This window comes from Erythrolamprus reginae, chromosome Z (assembly GCF_031021105.1).
Source record: "Erythrolamprus reginae isolate rEryReg1 chromosome Z, rEryReg1.hap1, whole genome shotgun sequence".
NCBI lineage: Eukaryota > Metazoa > Chordata > Lepidosauria > Squamata > Dipsadidae > Erythrolamprus > Erythrolamprus reginae.
In genome coordinates, this window is record NC_091963.1 from 27,619,809 (window position 1) to 27,636,842 (window position 17,034).

At 41.4% G+C, this 17,034-nt stretch overlaps 1 protein-coding gene across 4 annotated transcripts in view; it reads right to left on the bottom strand.

Moving 5' to 3' along the window:
- Positions 1-17,034, bottom strand: part of RUNDC3B (RUN domain containing 3B) — a 65,862-nt gene that overhangs the window by 19,831 nt on the left and 28,997 nt on the right. For 3 of the 4 annotated variants that reach the window (XM_070727442.1, XM_070727440.1, XM_070727444.1), the window contains exons 5-8: positions 16,259-16,348; positions 10,660-10,740; positions 6,793-6,961; positions 4,275-4,432 (exon numbers count right to left, since the gene is read on the bottom strand). In XM_070727442.1, the coding sequence (XP_070583543.1) occupies positions 4,275-4,432; positions 6,793-6,961; positions 10,660-10,740; positions 16,259-16,348 (498 nt within the window). The remainder of the gene's footprint in view (positions 1-4,274; positions 4,433-6,792; positions 6,962-10,659; positions 10,741-16,258; positions 16,349-17,034) is intronic. The other variant, XM_070727441.1, reaches the window with a different exon arrangement.

Consider the following 17,034-nt stretch of genomic DNA (forward strand, 5'->3'; position numbering starts at 1 on the left):
CACCAACTCAAGATTAACTCAGCCTTCCAAGGTTGGTAAAATGAGGATCCAGTTTGTTGGGGGTAATATGTGTATGCAAATGTGTCTTATGTAAATACGATTATGTAGATATAGTGTATATACAGGCCGGCAGTGGATTGGCTAAGATGTGGCCGGAAAATTCAAGAGGCTGTCAGAGCAGCACCTCTACAGGAAAACTTTTAAAAGGGGCCGCGCAGCCGCGCGGCCTCACTTTTTCTCTACTGCAATGCTTTGATATAATTTGTTGCAAGTCCAGCTGATTCCTAATAAACAAGGATCAGGCTGCAACGTGTATCTCATTATTCTGAACATAACAATATGCTGACTCTATAAACTGCTTAGAGAAGGCTCTAAAGTACCGTGAAGCTGTATAAATCTAAGTGCTGTTGCTAGTACTAGTGCTCTCACATACAAGGCCTAGCACAGTGATTTTCAAACTTTTTTGAGCCGCGGCACATTTTTTACATTTATAAAATCCTGGGGCACCCCACCAACCAAAATGACACAAAATGACACTCTAGCACAGTACGTATTATACATATAGTGTCAGCTGGGTGCAGGGGCCTTGGTTCTATCTGTTTTGATGGTGTATCTAGAGATTTGAGCTCTTTAAGAAGATAACCCTTCAGGAGGCCATATACAATATAGATAACATTGTGATGCATTGTATATCACCCTCTGCGGGGGCCTCTTCATGGCACCGGACCAGAATATCTTCGGGACCGCCTCCTGCCGCACGAATCCCAGCGACCGGTTAGGTCCCACAGAGTCGGCCTTCTTCAGGTCCCGTCGACTAAACAATGCCGTCTGGCGGGACCCAGGGGAAAAGCCTTCTCTGTGGGGGCCCCGACCCTCTGGAACCAGCTCCCCCCTGAGATTAGGATTGCCCCCACCCTCCCTGCCTTTCATAAACTCCTTAAGACCCACCTCTGCCGTCAGGCATGGGGGAACTAAAACATCTCCCCCTTGCCCATGTTGTTTTGCCATTTGACTGATTGACTGTGTGCCTGTTTTTTATATATATTAGGAGTGTTTTATGAATTTATTAATTTTAAATTGTAATTAGATTGGTGGGCATTGGATTTGTTATTATGTACTGTTTTTTATTATTGTTGTGAGCCGCCCCGAGTTTGCGGAGAAGGGCGGCATATAAATCCAATAAATCTAATCTAATCTCTTATAAAAAGAAAAAGGTCAAATATCTGTATAGAATTCTATTCTATTCTATTCCATTCCATTCTATCAGCTCTCCAATCCATCCTATAAAAGCAGCATTGCCCTCTGCTCCCTTCACCTTTTGCCCAGTGGCCCGCCTGGCGCTCTTCCTTTTCCTCCCCATTGCACCCCAGGCAAACTAGCATTGCAACCACATCAAAGCAAGTAGATGATTAGCTTCCTTGAATATTGAATTATGAAATCTATATAATTATTGAAATATAATTATTAATCTCTCTCTCTCTCTCTCTCTCTCTCTCTTACTTAAAATGATACTCATAGGACACAGAAAGATCTTATACAATTCACCACAGTTTCAACAGATAAGAAACTACAGCAACTGTCTTAAGGAACTACTTTAGTGACCAATGACCTCTTGATTCAATATAGGACAATCCAACATGTTCAGCTCAATTTATAGAATGAACTATAGTATATTTGGTTTCAATGAATATTCATCAGGCTCAGAGCACAAATAGGACTTCCTAATATCCTCATTTAGCCAGAGATACTTGAAATTACACTACCTGCACATTCCTTAGCAGCTCCCACATGGTCCGTTTTTGGCCTCTCTGCCTCAGCAGCACTCTGCTGGCCAAAAATGGGCCATGTGGTGGCCTTCACATGGTCCATTTTTGGCTGGCTAAGTGTTGCAGAAGGCCGGAAGGCCAAAAACGAGCCACACAGAAGCTGCATGGGGCCTCTCTGTAGCCCATTTTCAGACAACAGAGTGCTGCAGCAGGACTGGATTGGACTGTATTACAATTTTGTGGCCACAAATAAGTGCCTGATTTGGATAGAAGACAAGCAACATCCTATGTTTAATACTACAGATTAATGCCATATTTTACATATTGTAGATCCATTTAAATCTAGAATCAATAATCTATCATTGACAGCCATTTCTATTTCCTATCCTGAAAATTTAGCTCTGCTGTTAGATCTTGTATTATCATATTATTATATTTTTGTATTTTTTATTAGTTAAAAAATACAATACCATAAATAACTTTTCTGCCTGTAAAAGAAATTTATTATTAAACAATATGGTATAAATTTATAAATAAAAAAAGTAGTGGAGTATGAAGAAAAAGAAATAAATGTTTGCAACAAATTTTTACCACCGAGTATGTAATGTGGTATCTTTACACTCTTAATTTTTAAAAACAATCAGTCACATCTTCATTATTTCTGGCAATTAAGTGTCAAGATTAAAAACGACATTGTCTTTTACTGAAAATAGTGCTAAAATAGTTTCAATCATCCAGTTTTCTTAATAAACTATAAAGAAAATGTATTAAAGACACACATTAGTTTTTGAAGAGGAAAACAAGGAGAAAAATTCTGCCTCTGCCTACAAGCATCATATCAGTATTCATCTGGCTAGCGACCTTGCAGCAAAAAATCTGGTCAGCTTCAGTACGTTATTGCAGCCTGATTCAAAATGGGCAGCTGATTGGCAGTTGAACTGCCCTCCTGGAATACAGTGGTCCCTCGATTTTCGCGGGTTTGAACTTTGCGAAACGGCTATACCATGGTTTTTCAAAAATATTAATTAAAAAATACTTTGCGGGGTTTTTCCCTATACCACGGTTTTTTCCGCCTGATGATGTCATACATCATCGCCAAACTTTTGCCCACCTTTAATAAATATTTTTTTTAATAAACTTTAATAAATAAACATGGTGAGTAATAATCTAAATGGTTGCTAAGGGTTTAAAGTGTTAAGGGAAGGCTTGTGATACTGTTCATAGCCAAAAATGGTGTATTTACTTCCGCATCTCTACTTCGCGGAAATTCGACTTTCGCGGGCGGTCTTGGAACGCATCCCCCGCGAAAATCGAGGGAACACTGTACTGCCAATCAGCTGTTGTAGGCTGTGGGGATTGCCATAGCCTATTAAGGCCTCTGCATGTCATGTGTTCAGCCTCCGCATGTCAAGCTTTTGGCTTCCACACACTCCATTTTAGACCCATTCCAGGCTGCCAGGATCACCACAGCACACTGCCACCGATCCCTGCCAACTGGGACCGGCTGAAAATGCAACACGTGGAAGCAAAAAATGCTATGTGCAGAGGTGGCATTGTGCTGTGGTGATTCCCACAGCCTGGAATGGGTCAAAACTGCAGCGTACAGAGGCTGAAAATATAACACGAGGTGGCCGAAAACAGCCTCCTGTTTCCAGCCTCCCAAAGGGTGGGAGCCAGTCAGCAACATTTAGTGTATAAGGTGCACAGAGATTTCCATCCACTTTTGGGGGGAAATGCACCTTATACTCTGAAAAGTATGGTATGTTTCCCTTTTTTTCAAAAGGCAACTGACCTTTCTTAATTTGTTTTCTTTAAAAAGGTTTCACTTCTCATCTAATGTTCTTCAGTCCAGAACTAAAGAAGTTCTTTGAATGAGAAGCAAAATTGCTTGTTTCAAGCAAAAAACAAATTCCAGGTGACTTTGAAAAAGCATATTTGGGACACATTCTAGAATTTTTTTTTTAAGTAATGAAAAAGAAAAAAAGTCACTTTCTGCCCTCAGCATAACTCTCCCCCCATAAATTAAAAATTTGTGAAGGAGAAATAATTAGTGCTTAGAATTCTCAAAGCTTTCAAAACTAAGTTGTACAATTTCACTGAAGCAGATTGTCTAGTTGTGCCTTGGGACAAATATTTCAGGTAGAAAAGATACCAGTGCTTCTATTTTGAGTATTGATGTTAGTTTGGTTAACACAGTAATCGGGTGTTGAATTGATTAGATGGCAACAAAAGATGAATGTTAAATTCACTTGCTAGAAATGATGATTCTTAATACGTTATATAATATTTACAGTATGTAAAAATTAAACCTTAGGAAAAAAAGGTGAGTTTAAAAGACTAGGATGCAACTTACAGCCTTTCTACCTTTTGTAAAGAAAAGTTAATTTAGAAACTGAGCAATATTAATACTTCACAACATTTTAACGGCACTTTTCTGTATAAAGACAAAAAAAGCACCTCTTAGTCAAGAGCATATTTAGGAAAACATCTGTACCATAACCAACTTACAGCTGATCCTGCAGTTCCACAATGATAAACTCAAGTTGTTCCTTTTCCATTTTATGAGCCAGATTCATAGATTCTATCTTCTCCTGCAAGGTCTTCTTCTGAGAGATGGATTCATCCAGCTGAGTCTCTCTGAGGCGTACTAATTCTTCTAGATAACCCTAGAAACATAAGTATCTCATGAACTTTTAGTTTTAAAATTACTTTGACAACTTATTTGAAAAAATAAATTCAGGTGCGTCTTATATTTTGAATGCAGTTTTTCGAGGGTCCCCTCCCCCCCAGCCCTAACTAGATGCTAACGATCTTCCCAGCTCTTACCTTGCAGGTTCTTTCATTGTTACTGTTTGCGAAGAATGTTTTCTAAGCCCTAAGTAACTTGCTCCAAATAAGTTTTTTTCCAGCCCTAGCCAGGTGCTAATAATGTTTCCAGCTCTTACTGCTTACAAGTATTTTCATATTAATAACAACCTTAAAGTTTTATGTTAATGTTTAATGAATTATGAATAATGTTTAGTGAATTAATGAATAATGTTTTCCAAGCTCTAAGTCTTTGCAGCTTTATTGTTTTATTTGCTCCAAATGTTTATTTCCAGCCCTAACCAGGTGCTAACAATGTTCCCAGCTCTTGTCGGCTTGCAAAGTCTTTCATTGTTATTCTCTGCAAAGAATGTTTTCCAAGCCCTAAGTCTTTGCAGTTTTTTTCATTGCTCTACTTGCTCTTTCCAGCCCTAACCAGGTTCTAACAGTGTTCCCAGCTCTTATTGGCTTGCAAGCTCTTTCATTGTTGCTCCCTCCAAATAAGGTTTTGTTTAAAGTCCTAACCAGGGGATAAAATATTGGGTTGAAACTGATCAGACTAAGGATGCTAGCCAAATGAATATCTTGTAAGCATATTCTTTTCCCTATTTTCCTCCTCAAAAACTAGGGTGCATCTTATACTCCGAAAAATACTGTACATAGTTTCTATTTCTATTTAAAGGCCAGAATGTATAGTATGTATGCACTGATAAACTGACTGTCCTTCTAGGACTTGGGAGAAGGTGATGATTGCTCATTGTATAAAGTATAAGCCACCCAGAATAATGTGCAAACAGGCAGCTTTTAAATTTCAAAAAATAATACTTACTTTTCCACTCAGTTGAACCTGAAGAATATTAGTTACAGAAAACTAAAGCAGAACTGAAAATAGGCTTAATAGCATTTACAACTGAGAGAAAGACTGAATGACTTTACAAATGTCCATTTAAAAAATCATGTAAGAATATTATTCTCTCCAGTCTTTTATATAGATTGATTAGAAAGTTTACTGAAAGAGATTCAAAACTGCCAAAGAACAAAAAATAGTAAAGATTTGAAACTAATCCTTGAAAATTATCTATAGTATCGAAACAGTTCCTATAGGACAAATCCAACTATCTTTGAAGGTAGAAGTTTGACTACAGGGTAAAAAGAAGTGAAGCAAACTCAGTAATAAAAACTTAAATCAAGACTTTTGATATCTTTAATAAACTAGAAAAAGAATACCACTTTAGGAAGAAATTAAATGTTGTTGCATTGTGATCATTATATAGATTGATGACTGTATATATTGCATTTTGTCTATATATATAATAAAAGCTGAAATGCTTCATATTTCCTTGCATGTATGCTTCTTATATATATATCACAAAGCACAATACAAATTTGAAAGATAGAGCATAATTTTTTATCTCTTCTATCCATGATTAAAGACTTTACTAAGAGACAAATTTCTACATTGCCACTAAGTTTTGCTTGCTGTGCTCTTTCTTGCTTTAGGAACAAGAGGTAGAATTTGAATTTGAAAAAGATGTAACAAAAAGAAAAAAAAAGAGGTTTCCTCTGCCAGAAAGCTTTCTGGCTGCATCTTATCTGCAATAACTTAGTGAATGTTATATGACTAAGAAGTAAATCTTGTGTGACCAAAAAGTTTTATTACTTTGTTCCCAGAACCATAACTAACTAATAAATATTACAATGCTACATTAAAAATAATTGTTATTTTGAAAAAAAATATTTTTAAAATTAATTATTTGAATTAATGTTATTGTAACAATTGTAATACAGTGTACCCTCGATTTTCGCGGGTTCGAACTTCGCGGAAAGTCTATACCACGGTTTTTCAAAAAGATTAATTAAAAAATACTTTGTGGTTTTTTCCCCTATACCACGGTTTTTCCTGCCCGATGACGTCATGTATCATCACCAAACTTTCGTCGACCTTTAATAAATATTTTTTTTAATAAACTTTAATAAAGAAACATAGTGAGTAATAATCTAAATGGTTGCTAAGGGAATGGGAAATCGCAATTTAGGGGTTTAAAGTGTTAAGGGAAGGCTTGTGATATTGTCCATAGCCAAAAATAGTGTATTTACTTCCGCATCTCTACTTCGCGGAAATTCGACTTTCGCGGGCGGTCTCGGAACGCAACCCCAGCAAAAAGTGAGGGAACACTGTATACCAAATATTTTCAGCCACTTTATCTCAATTAATATTTACCTTTTGTTCCAGAGTGAGGAGGTATTTCTGTTCAACCCGTTTGCACTTGTTGTACCAGCTATTCTCATCCATGCTGAAAGGAGGACCAATGTTTTCTGGAGTACTGCTTTCACTACCACTACTGCCCAGTGTTCTTAGCTCTTCCTCATCACTACTGATGCTGTCAGAACTGAGAAATCAAACTCAAAAGCTAAGAACAATAACTTGCAAAATTTAAATGGAAAAAACTGAATTATTCAAAATTGCCCCTTTTTTTTGATATTCCAATAAGAGATGGATCTTATAATCATGAATCTGCAAAAATTATTCTAGAGCTTAAAAACAAAAGCTAACATATCATCCATTCGCTAAGTGTTTCCTTACTGATGAGAAACGCTATCTATTTCTTCATGGATCAGTTTCCACTCCCCACTGTTGAGCCCAATTCTGCCTCTATTATTTCTGCTGCAAGTACAGTGGTACTTCATCTTACGAACGCCTCTTCTAACGAACTTTTCAAGATACGAACCCGGTGTTTAAGATTTTTTTGCCTCTTCTTCCGAACTATTTTCACCTTACGAACCCAAGCAGCTGCTGCTGGGATGAAGGGTTTCTTTTCCCCCCCTTTTTTGAAGAAGGAAAAGGGAGAGGCTGCTTGGAGTAGGAAACATTTTGCAGAGAACAACGTGCTTGCAAAGGAACTGAAAGGGTGTCTTTTGAAGAAAGAAAAGGAAGGAGGGAGGGGCAGCCTGGGGGAGGAAATTTTTTGCAGAGAACAACGTGCTTGCAAAGGAACTGAAAGGGTATCTTTTTAAGAAAGAAAAGGGAGGAGGGAGGGACAGCTTGGGGGAGGAAAATTTTTGCAGAGAACAACGTGCTTGCAAAGGAACTGAAACAGTGTCTTTTGAAGAAAGAAAAGGGAGGGGCGCCCCCCTTGCCTTTCTTCCTTCCCACTCACCCTTTAGCCTAGCCTTGCTTCTTCCACCCGCCCCCTTTAGCTGCTCCTCCCTGCCCTCTATTCGCCTCCCTTCTAAAGTTTGGGATTTTCCTGAAGGATTTGCACACATTATTTGCTTTTACATTGATTCCTATGGGATACATTGTTTCATCTTACGAACTTTTCACCTTACGAACCTCCTCCTGGAACCAATTAAGTTCATATGATGAGGTACCACTGTAACTGCTATCATGTAGATCAGTGTTTTTCAACCAGTGTGCCGTGGCACACTAGTGTGCCGCGAAACATGGTCAGGTGTGCCGCGAAGAAGGAGGCTCAGGTTACAGTCTCGCAACTTTTTGCTGAGAGAGAGAGTGAGAGTGAGAGAGAGAGAGAGAAAGCAAGAGAGAGAGAGAGAGTTTGAGAGAGAAAGCAAGAGAGAGAAAGAAAAGAGAGAAACAGAGAGAAAGCAAGAGTGAGAGAGAGAGAAAGCAAGAGAGAGAGAGAGAGAAAAGGAGAGGAAGGGAGAAAGAAATGAGCAAAAAGGGGAGGAAAAAAGAGAAATGAGAAAATGATTGAGACAGAGAATGAGAGGAAAGAGAGAGAAACAAAAGAGAGAGAGAAGTGACTCTTGATTTAAAGCATATGATAAAAGCACCCAAAGAATAAGAGAAAAAAACCCAGCCCTCACCTGTTTTTGGAAATGGTTCAAGAGTGTGTATACACACACAAGGGTGGGGAGGAGACGGACGGAAAAAGAGAGGAGACTGTCTTAGGGTGACATTTTGTGTCATTTTGGTTGGTGGTGTGCCCCAGGATTTTAAAATGTAAAAAATGTGCCGTGGCTCAAAAAAGGTTGAAAATCACTGATGTAGATTACTTCCAAGATAACAAGTACAAAATCTAACAAAATTTACATGCCTTCCAGCTACTCTAAGATGGTGTTGAAATAAAAAGAGGAAATACTATTTTAATCCTAGTACAGCTGAGAATGATTCAAGCTTGTTCACATATTTGTGCTTTGCAGGTGTAAAAAGGAAAAGGACTTATGATTCTATCATCCAGAACAGAGTCTCATATTGTGCAGATACTTGATGATTCCCTTTACATAGAACTTGTATATAACTACCATTTCCTATATCTTCTATCACTATAATCTATGATCAATGTATCCCTTTTCCTTCTAAATTCTTTCAACTTGTCTTCTACATTAAACTAAGCTCAAGGAAATATTTACTTCTATCAGTAGTTCAAGTGAAGAAAGAAAAACATATTTATGTGACCACCAAATAGAAAAGTGGGATTGAGGGAAAGAGTTGCAACAGATTTGTCTACATATACATTAAGGCAAAAGTACTCTATGGCATACATAAATGTGTAACTTTGCAAGTGGTGTAAATCTTGCAGAGAATGTCTCTATCTACAGGATTTGTAAAAAAAAGCAATAAATACAATGGCCACAGAAAGATGACTCTAAGAAGGTAGTCCTTCAACCTTTTTGTTATATGACTGGCCATGAGCAAACAATTCATTTGTGATACATGTCATGTTCTAATAAAAACATTTTCAATGGCATTTGGAACTCCTCCTTCATTCTTTCCTTTCCCAGCAGAAAGTAACACAAAGTATTAAAAAACAATATGTGAAATAAAAATACAAAAAAATATACAGTGATCCCTCGAGTTTCGCGATCTCGATCTTCGCGAAACGCTATACAGTGATCCCTCGGTTAGCGCGGGGGTTACGTTCCAAGACCTCCCGCGCTAACCGATTTCCGCGTTATACTGGATGCGGAAGTAAAAACACCATCTGCGCATGCGCGCCCTTTGTTCCATGGCCGCACATGCGCAGAAGGTGGAGCGACGCAAGTTCGGAGGCTGGCAATGCAATGGTGATTTTTCCGGGCTCCTCGCCGCTACCCACAGGGCAGCGCTGGCGGCAATGGCAATGGCAACCCTCCCTCCTTCCCTCCTCTCCCTCCCTCCTTCCTTCCTCTCACCGGCTGTCAATTTTCTCTTTAATTGTGAGTATCCTCCTGGTCTTTTTAGCGTCGCCGCCTCCACTCCGTGTGCAACGTTTAGGAGGCATCTTCCAACAAGTCTGAACAAGTTCCAACAGTTGCAAAGCTTTTTTTTGCATTTGCAACGATTGGTCGAGATTTTGGCCAATCAGCAATCAGTATGACATCATCGGGCGGGAAAAACCGTGGGGTAAGAAAAAAAACGCGGACTTATTTTTTAATTAATATTTTTGAAAAACCGCGTTGCAGCGTTTCGCGCTAATCGAGAACGCGCAAATCGAGGGATCACTGTATCGCGATTTTTCCACCCGATGACGTCACTCTCTTCCTTCCTTTCTCATCTTTCTTTCTCTCTCTCTTTCTCTATCTTGCTTCTTCCTCTCTCACACTCTCTTCCTCCCTCTCTCATCTCTTTCTTTCCTTCTCTCTCTTTCTCTATCTCTCCCCCTCTTGCTGGCCGGCGGCGGGCGGCGGGCGGGCGGGCGGGCGAGCGGGGGCATCAGCGAGGAGCGGCGGGGAAGACCCAGGGAAGGTTCCTTCGGCCGCCCAGCAGCTGATCTGGTCGGCAGCGCGGCAGCAGCGAGGAGCCGAATCGGGGTTTCCCCTTTGCGTGGGCGGCGGGGAAACCCCGATCTTAGTCTGCTCGCTGCTGCTGCGCTGCCGACCAGATCAGCTGCTGGGCGGCCGCAGCAGCAGCGAGCAGACGAAGATCGGGTTTCCCCGCCACCCACGCAAACTCCACCATCTGCGCATGCGCGGCCATGGAAAAAAGGCCACGCATGCGCAGATGGTGTTTTTACTTCCGCAACCCTACATCGCAAAAAATCGATTATCGCGAGGGGTCTTGGAACGGAACCCTCGCGATACTCGAGGGATCACTGTATTACAGAAACTTTAAAGCAGAGATAAACTTTACTGACTGAGCAAATACCTTTGAGTGAATTTCAGATATGGTGTATAATCTATCACAGCTGGATAATTGCCATCCAAAGCTTCACCTTTGAGGCAGAAGCTGTTATAGAATGAGAAATCGGAAATTGAGAACAATAAAACATATTGTAATCTCAGCATTTAATAATCTCAGCACTTAATTCATATATTCACAAAATCACCAATGCAAATGTTATGTAAGAACAAATTTTAACATGAGAAAATTCAACTTTAAATGTTGATTCTTACATACCCATCATTTTACCAGCAATCAAACTGTCATTCTGGGTTTTTTAAAGAATTCCTTTTTTCAAATATTGCTTTTTAATTATTTTATATGTACAGTAATACCTCATGATACGAACTTAATTGGTGCAAGGAGGAGGTTTGTATGACGAAAGGTTCGTAAGACGAAACATTGTTTCCCATAGGAAACAATGTAAAGTCAATTAATCCGTGCAACCAAAAAACCCCCGCAAAAAAACGGCTTTCGGCGACTGCTGGGAAGCCGCGCGGCTGTTTTAAAAGGTGACAGCCGGCCTGGGGGGCTTTTCTGAACCCCGGGTTTGGGGTTCGGGGGGGTGCTGGAAAGCCCCCCAGGCCGGCTGTGACCTTTTAAAACAGCCGCGCCGCTTCCCAGCTGTCTCCTGAAGCCGAACGCCAAAGCCGAACTTCCGCGTTCGGCTTCAGGAGACAGCTGGGAAGTGGCGCGGCTGTTTTAAAAGGTCGCAGCCGGCCTGGGGGGCTTTCCAGCACCCCCCGAACCCCGAACCCGGGTTCGGGGGGGTTCTGGGAAGCCCCCCAGGCCGGCTGCGACCTTTTAAAACAGCCGCGCCGCTTCCCAGCTGTCTCCTGAAGCCGAACGCCAAAGCCGAACTTCCACGTTCGGCTTCAGGAGACAGCTGGGAAGCGGCGCGGCTGTTTTAAAAGGTCACAGCCGGGCTGGGGGGCTTCCCAGCAACCTCCCGAACCGAACCCGGGGTTCAGAAAAATTTTGCCTCTTCTTACGAACTTTGTTCGAGTTACGAACCGGCGTTCGGGAGGCTTCTGGGAAGCCCCACCGCCCGGCTGTCACCTTTTAAAACAGCCACGCGGCTTCCCAGCAGTCTCCGAACGCCGGTTCATAACTCGAAAAAAGTTCGTAAGAAGAGGCAAAAATTTTCTGAACCCCGGGTTCGTATCACGAGTTGTTCGTAAGACGAGGGGTTCGTATCTTGAGGTACCACTGTACTGGAGAAAATTTTAATACGTTTTAAGGAAAGCAAAATAATCTATTTTATCTTACAATCTTCATAGAAAAATTAAAGAGAAATGACAACAAAACTGCCACTCATTATCACTAACACTATCACTATAATGTATAATGCAGCTCCAGATGAGCAAATCTTGGGTGAGATTAGTAAAATAAGCAGATCAGAATTGGTCAATGCATGGACAGGAGACTATCAGGAAATACAAGAACTAGAGGTTAGATGTAGAAATAATTAACAAAATTCGAAAAGAAATAAATGGAAAATTAGTTTTCTGCTATTGCCCAGAAAAACACGTGGATATGTCTATGTCATCACAAGCAGCAAAGCACATGTCCACTCTAGACGAGTTCAAATCACCAGAACCAGATAGATTACATGCCCAGGGTTCTGAAGGTATTGGCAGACATGATCTTAGAACCATTGAACTATATCTTTCAATGATCCTGGAGAACTGCCAGAAGACTGGAAAAGAGCTGAAGTAGTTCCCACCTTCAAAAAAGGGGGGAAATGGATCCAGGAAACTACAGACCTATCAACCTGACTTCAATATCTGGGAAGATACTGGAAAAGCTAATCAAGGAATGAATTTGCCAACACCTAGAGGCAAACAAAGACAAAACCTAAAGCCTACGTAGGTTTGTCAAAAACAGATGATGCAAGACAAATCTTATTGCATTCTTTCACAAAAATAGTGGACCAGAGGAATACTGTGAATATAATTTACTCATATAATTACCAGCAGACCACAACCTACTACTTGACAGGATAGAAAAATGTGGGTTAAACAGCATCATCACCAGATAGATTTGTAACTGATGATCAACCACACTCAACATACTCATTGAGTTCCACACCTCAATGGGAACTGCATCTAAATGGAGGGAAGTATAAAGTGGGTTAATCCAAGGCTCTGTTTTGGGTCCAGTACTCTTCCACATTTTCATCAATGATTTGGGTAAGGGGATAAATGAGGAACTTATCGAATTTGCAGATGTCACCAAGTTGGCAGGAATAGTCAACCCTCCAGAAGATAGGCTTAAGATACAGAAGAATCTTGGCAGACTTGAATATTGGGTGCTACCCTGTTTCCCCGATAGTAAGACACCCCCGATTGTAAGACGTATCGGGAGTTTCAGGGGGGTCGGCTAATATAAGCCGTACCCCAAAAGTAAGACATATGTCTTACTTTCGGGGAAACACGGGGGTATTGCCGGGGGGGAGCCCGATGACGTCGCTTCCAAGCTCCCCGCGCGCCCCTCGCCTTCGCCTCGCCGCGGCGCCACCGCCTCTTCCCCGGCTTGGCAAAGAGAAGGACGGCGCTGGTCCGAAGCGAGCCGAGCGGGCGGCGGCTTGCAGCGAAGGCGCTCGTCCCAGCAACCGAGTCCTGCCGAGGCTCGGCTGCAAGCGGCCAGCGAGGCCGACCAGCTCCGAGGCGAGCGGCCGGAGCTGCGCCCTCCTTCACCCGCCTCCTTTCCGGCAGGCAGGTGGGGCTGCCCAACTGCGCAGAGTGGCTCCTCCCCTCCAGACACACGCTTCCCCGACATGCGTCTGTGGCTCCACGCATGCACGCCGCTTGGAGCCCTGAGGTTTAACTTGGAAAAGGGCTCACAAGGCTCCTGTCCCGCAGCTGCCCTTCTGAACTCTGGGGAGATGCCTTCGGGAACGCGACCCTTTCAATTTTTTTCCAATGTAAGACATACCCCGAAAGTAAGACGTAGTGGGGCTTTTGGGGGTAAAAAGAAAGTAAGACACTGTCTTACTTTCGGGGAAACACGGTATCTAACAAAATGAAATTAAATATTTTTAAAAAAAGATTCTACATTTAGGCAAGAAAAACCAAATGCACATTAATGTATAGGTTGCACCTGACTCAATACTAGTAAATATGAGAGGGATCTTGAGAGTTCTAGTGGACAATCACTTAAATATGAGTCAGAAGTGTCCTGCAGTTGCCAAAAAAGCCAACACAGTTCTAGGTTTTATTAACAGAAGGATAGAATCAAGATCATATGATGTGTTAATACCACTTTATAATGCCTTGGTAAGATCACACTTGGCATATTAGTCATCATGGTGTAAAAAAGTTTCTGAGACTCTAGAAAGTGTGAAGAAAACTGCAAAAAATATGATTAGGGGACTGAGGGCTAAAACATATAATGAATAGTTGCTGAAATTGGGTATGTCCAGTTTAATGAAAAGAAGGACTAGGAGTGACATGATAGCAATGTTCCAATATCTAAGGGGCTGCCACAAAGAAAGCATAATCAACCTAATGTATTTTTACAAGTACAGTGATACCTTGTCTTACAAACCCCTCATCACACAAACTTTTCAAGATACAAAGCTGGGGTTTAAGATTTTTTTTGCCTCTTCTTCCAAACTATTTTCACCTTACATACCCAAGCCACCACCACTGGGATGCCCCGCCTCCAAACTTCTGTTGCTAGCGAAGTGCCCATTTTTGCACTGCTGGGATTGCCCTGAGACTCCCCTCCATGGGAAACACCACCTCCGGACTTCTGTGTTTTTGCAATGCTGCATGGAAATCCCAGCAGTGTAAAAATGGGCACTTCGCTGGCAACAGAAGTCCGGAACATGGAAGTCTGGAGGTGGGGTTTTGAGGACTTCCGTATTTTTGCGATGCTGCAATTTCGCTGAGGCTCCCCTCGCTGGAAACCCCACCTCCGGACTTCCGTTGCCAGCGAAGCATCCGTTTTTGCGCTGCTGGGATTCCCCTGTTGGGATTCCCCTGCAGCATTGCAAAAACACGGAAGTCCGGAGGTGGGGATTCCCATGGAGGGGAGCCTCAGGAGAATCCCAGCAGCACGAAAACGGGCGCTTCAGCTGGCAAAACGGATGAGTTTGGGGCTTGCACGCATTAATCGCTTTTCCATTGATTCCTTTGGAAAATATTGTTTCGTCTTACAAGCCTTTCACCTTACAAACCTCGTCCCAGAACCAATTAAGTTTGTAAGATGAGGTATCACTGTATAAGATTTACCACCCAAGAGGGTGAAAACTTGGGTGTGTCTTATACACCAAATGTAGCCCCACCCAACCACCCCCACCCTTTGGCCTCTGCCTCCCAACAATTTGCCTCTTTGCAGAAAAAAGTACAAAGCTTAATTAGCAAAAGAAATTAATTTTCAGCCTCCTAACCCACAGCTGATTCAGGACACTGCAGGCAGACCACGTGCTAAAACTGAAAGTGAAACTAGCTGTAAGGAGGCAAATTTCTGGGAGGTAGAGGCAGAGGGAGAATTTTATTTTCTTGTGCTAATGAGACTACTGAAACTGGATGCAAGGAGGTAAGTCAATAACTATAAATGTGTACAGAATGTCCAAATTATTAGACTATTTTAAAAGACTGCTTTATAATTGTTGTAGACAACTTAACAAATCAAAGAAGCTTTTTAAAATAAATGCTTGATATGAAGAGGCTCTTCTTTTAAATAGTAGAGAATAATGTATACTTCCAGAAAGCCACATCAATTTTAAAGATCTGTAAAAGCATAATTTTAAATGTAACAATGTCCTGTTTTAGTATTAAGGCAGCTGAATTAAACCCTGACTTAGTCATCTTTGGAGTAGATCTATTTAAATAATTGGGAGGAGTTAGTGTGACTACATTCAAGAAAACCTTCTGGCATTAATATACTGCCATAATGTATATTTCTCCAATTCTTTGCTATTTCTATGGGTCTGACACACATGCACAGAAAAACACCGCATGGGTGCCACAAGTGGCACGCGGAGCCATATCTGCTGTCACGTGAGCCGTTGCCCTAGCTCAGCTCCAACGTGCATGTTTGTGCTGGCCAGCTGATTTTTGGCTCACACAGAGGCTCTGGGAGAGCGTTTTTGGCTTCCAGAGAGTCTCTGGGGGGATGAGGGAAGGCGTTTGATCCTCTCCTGGCTCCAGGGAAGCCTTTGTTGCCAATAGAAAGTGAAACACGAGCCTACTGGGCTCACCAGAAGTTGGGAAACAGGCCATTTCAGGCCTCCAGAGGGCCTTCAGGGGGTAGGGGAACTTGTTTTCACCCTTCCCAGGCATTGAGTTGTTTGGGCACTCACGCATGTGCAATAGCATGCGCACATGCTCTTTCGGCACCCGGGGGGAGGTGCGCCATCACTCCCATAGGATTTTCTGCCTGAGCAGGTGGTTGGAGTAGAAGACCTCCAAGGTCCCTTCCAACTCTGTTTTTCTATATTCTAAAATTTCACTTCCATCAAATAAGTAAACAGATTTACTAATTTTAAATATGACATCTTCACCTATGAGTTAATTACAAAATTAATTATATTTTACTAAATAAAATTATTTCATTTCACTTTCACAATGAATACCTGAAATCGATAGCATTGAGTCCGAGCAGCATGCCAGCTAACATGTTTGCTTCTTCTCCCAATACAATTGCTCCATCATCATAGAATCTTCTAGAAAAAGATTAAATATTCTCTATTATTAAAATATCATGCCAAATATTCAAATTAGTGATTGCGGTTAATGCCAAGATCTACCAAATTCTATCAGGTTGCTATTGGGATAGAAAGTAACTATTTTTAACCCCCTCCCTCTCGCCCCCCTAGAGTCATTCAGAGCATAACAGTGATGCTTGATCAGGCCAATAGCCATCTTAGTGTCGTATTTTCTTTTTCCCATAAGCTTATAGTGCTGCAGAAAGCAACATCTCTTCCACCATTGTTCACTGCCACTGATTTTTGGAGGATCAAACCAGGATGTCTTCTAGACCAGTAAGCTTGATAACCCTGTTCTCCATGAATATACTTCCACTAAAAAGCCATTAAATTTGGTAGCAACACATGTGATAATGAATTCTACAAAATCATTTGGTGATCGGTAAAGAAGTGTTTGCTTTTATCTCCTTCTAGCTTCACTGGGTGGTTTCTTGTTCTATTATTTTGAAACAAAAGAAAAAATCTTTTTCCCTACCTACTTTCTCCTTACCGTTATGCTGAAATTGCTGAGTTCATGGAGTATGAAGTAAGTTATATTTTGTTTAAAACATTTAACAAAGTATTCGAAGCGCTACTACCACGGTAGCCTTCTGGACATTTATATTTAAATCTCCCAATCTAGAATATATGTGTGATTGTTTAAC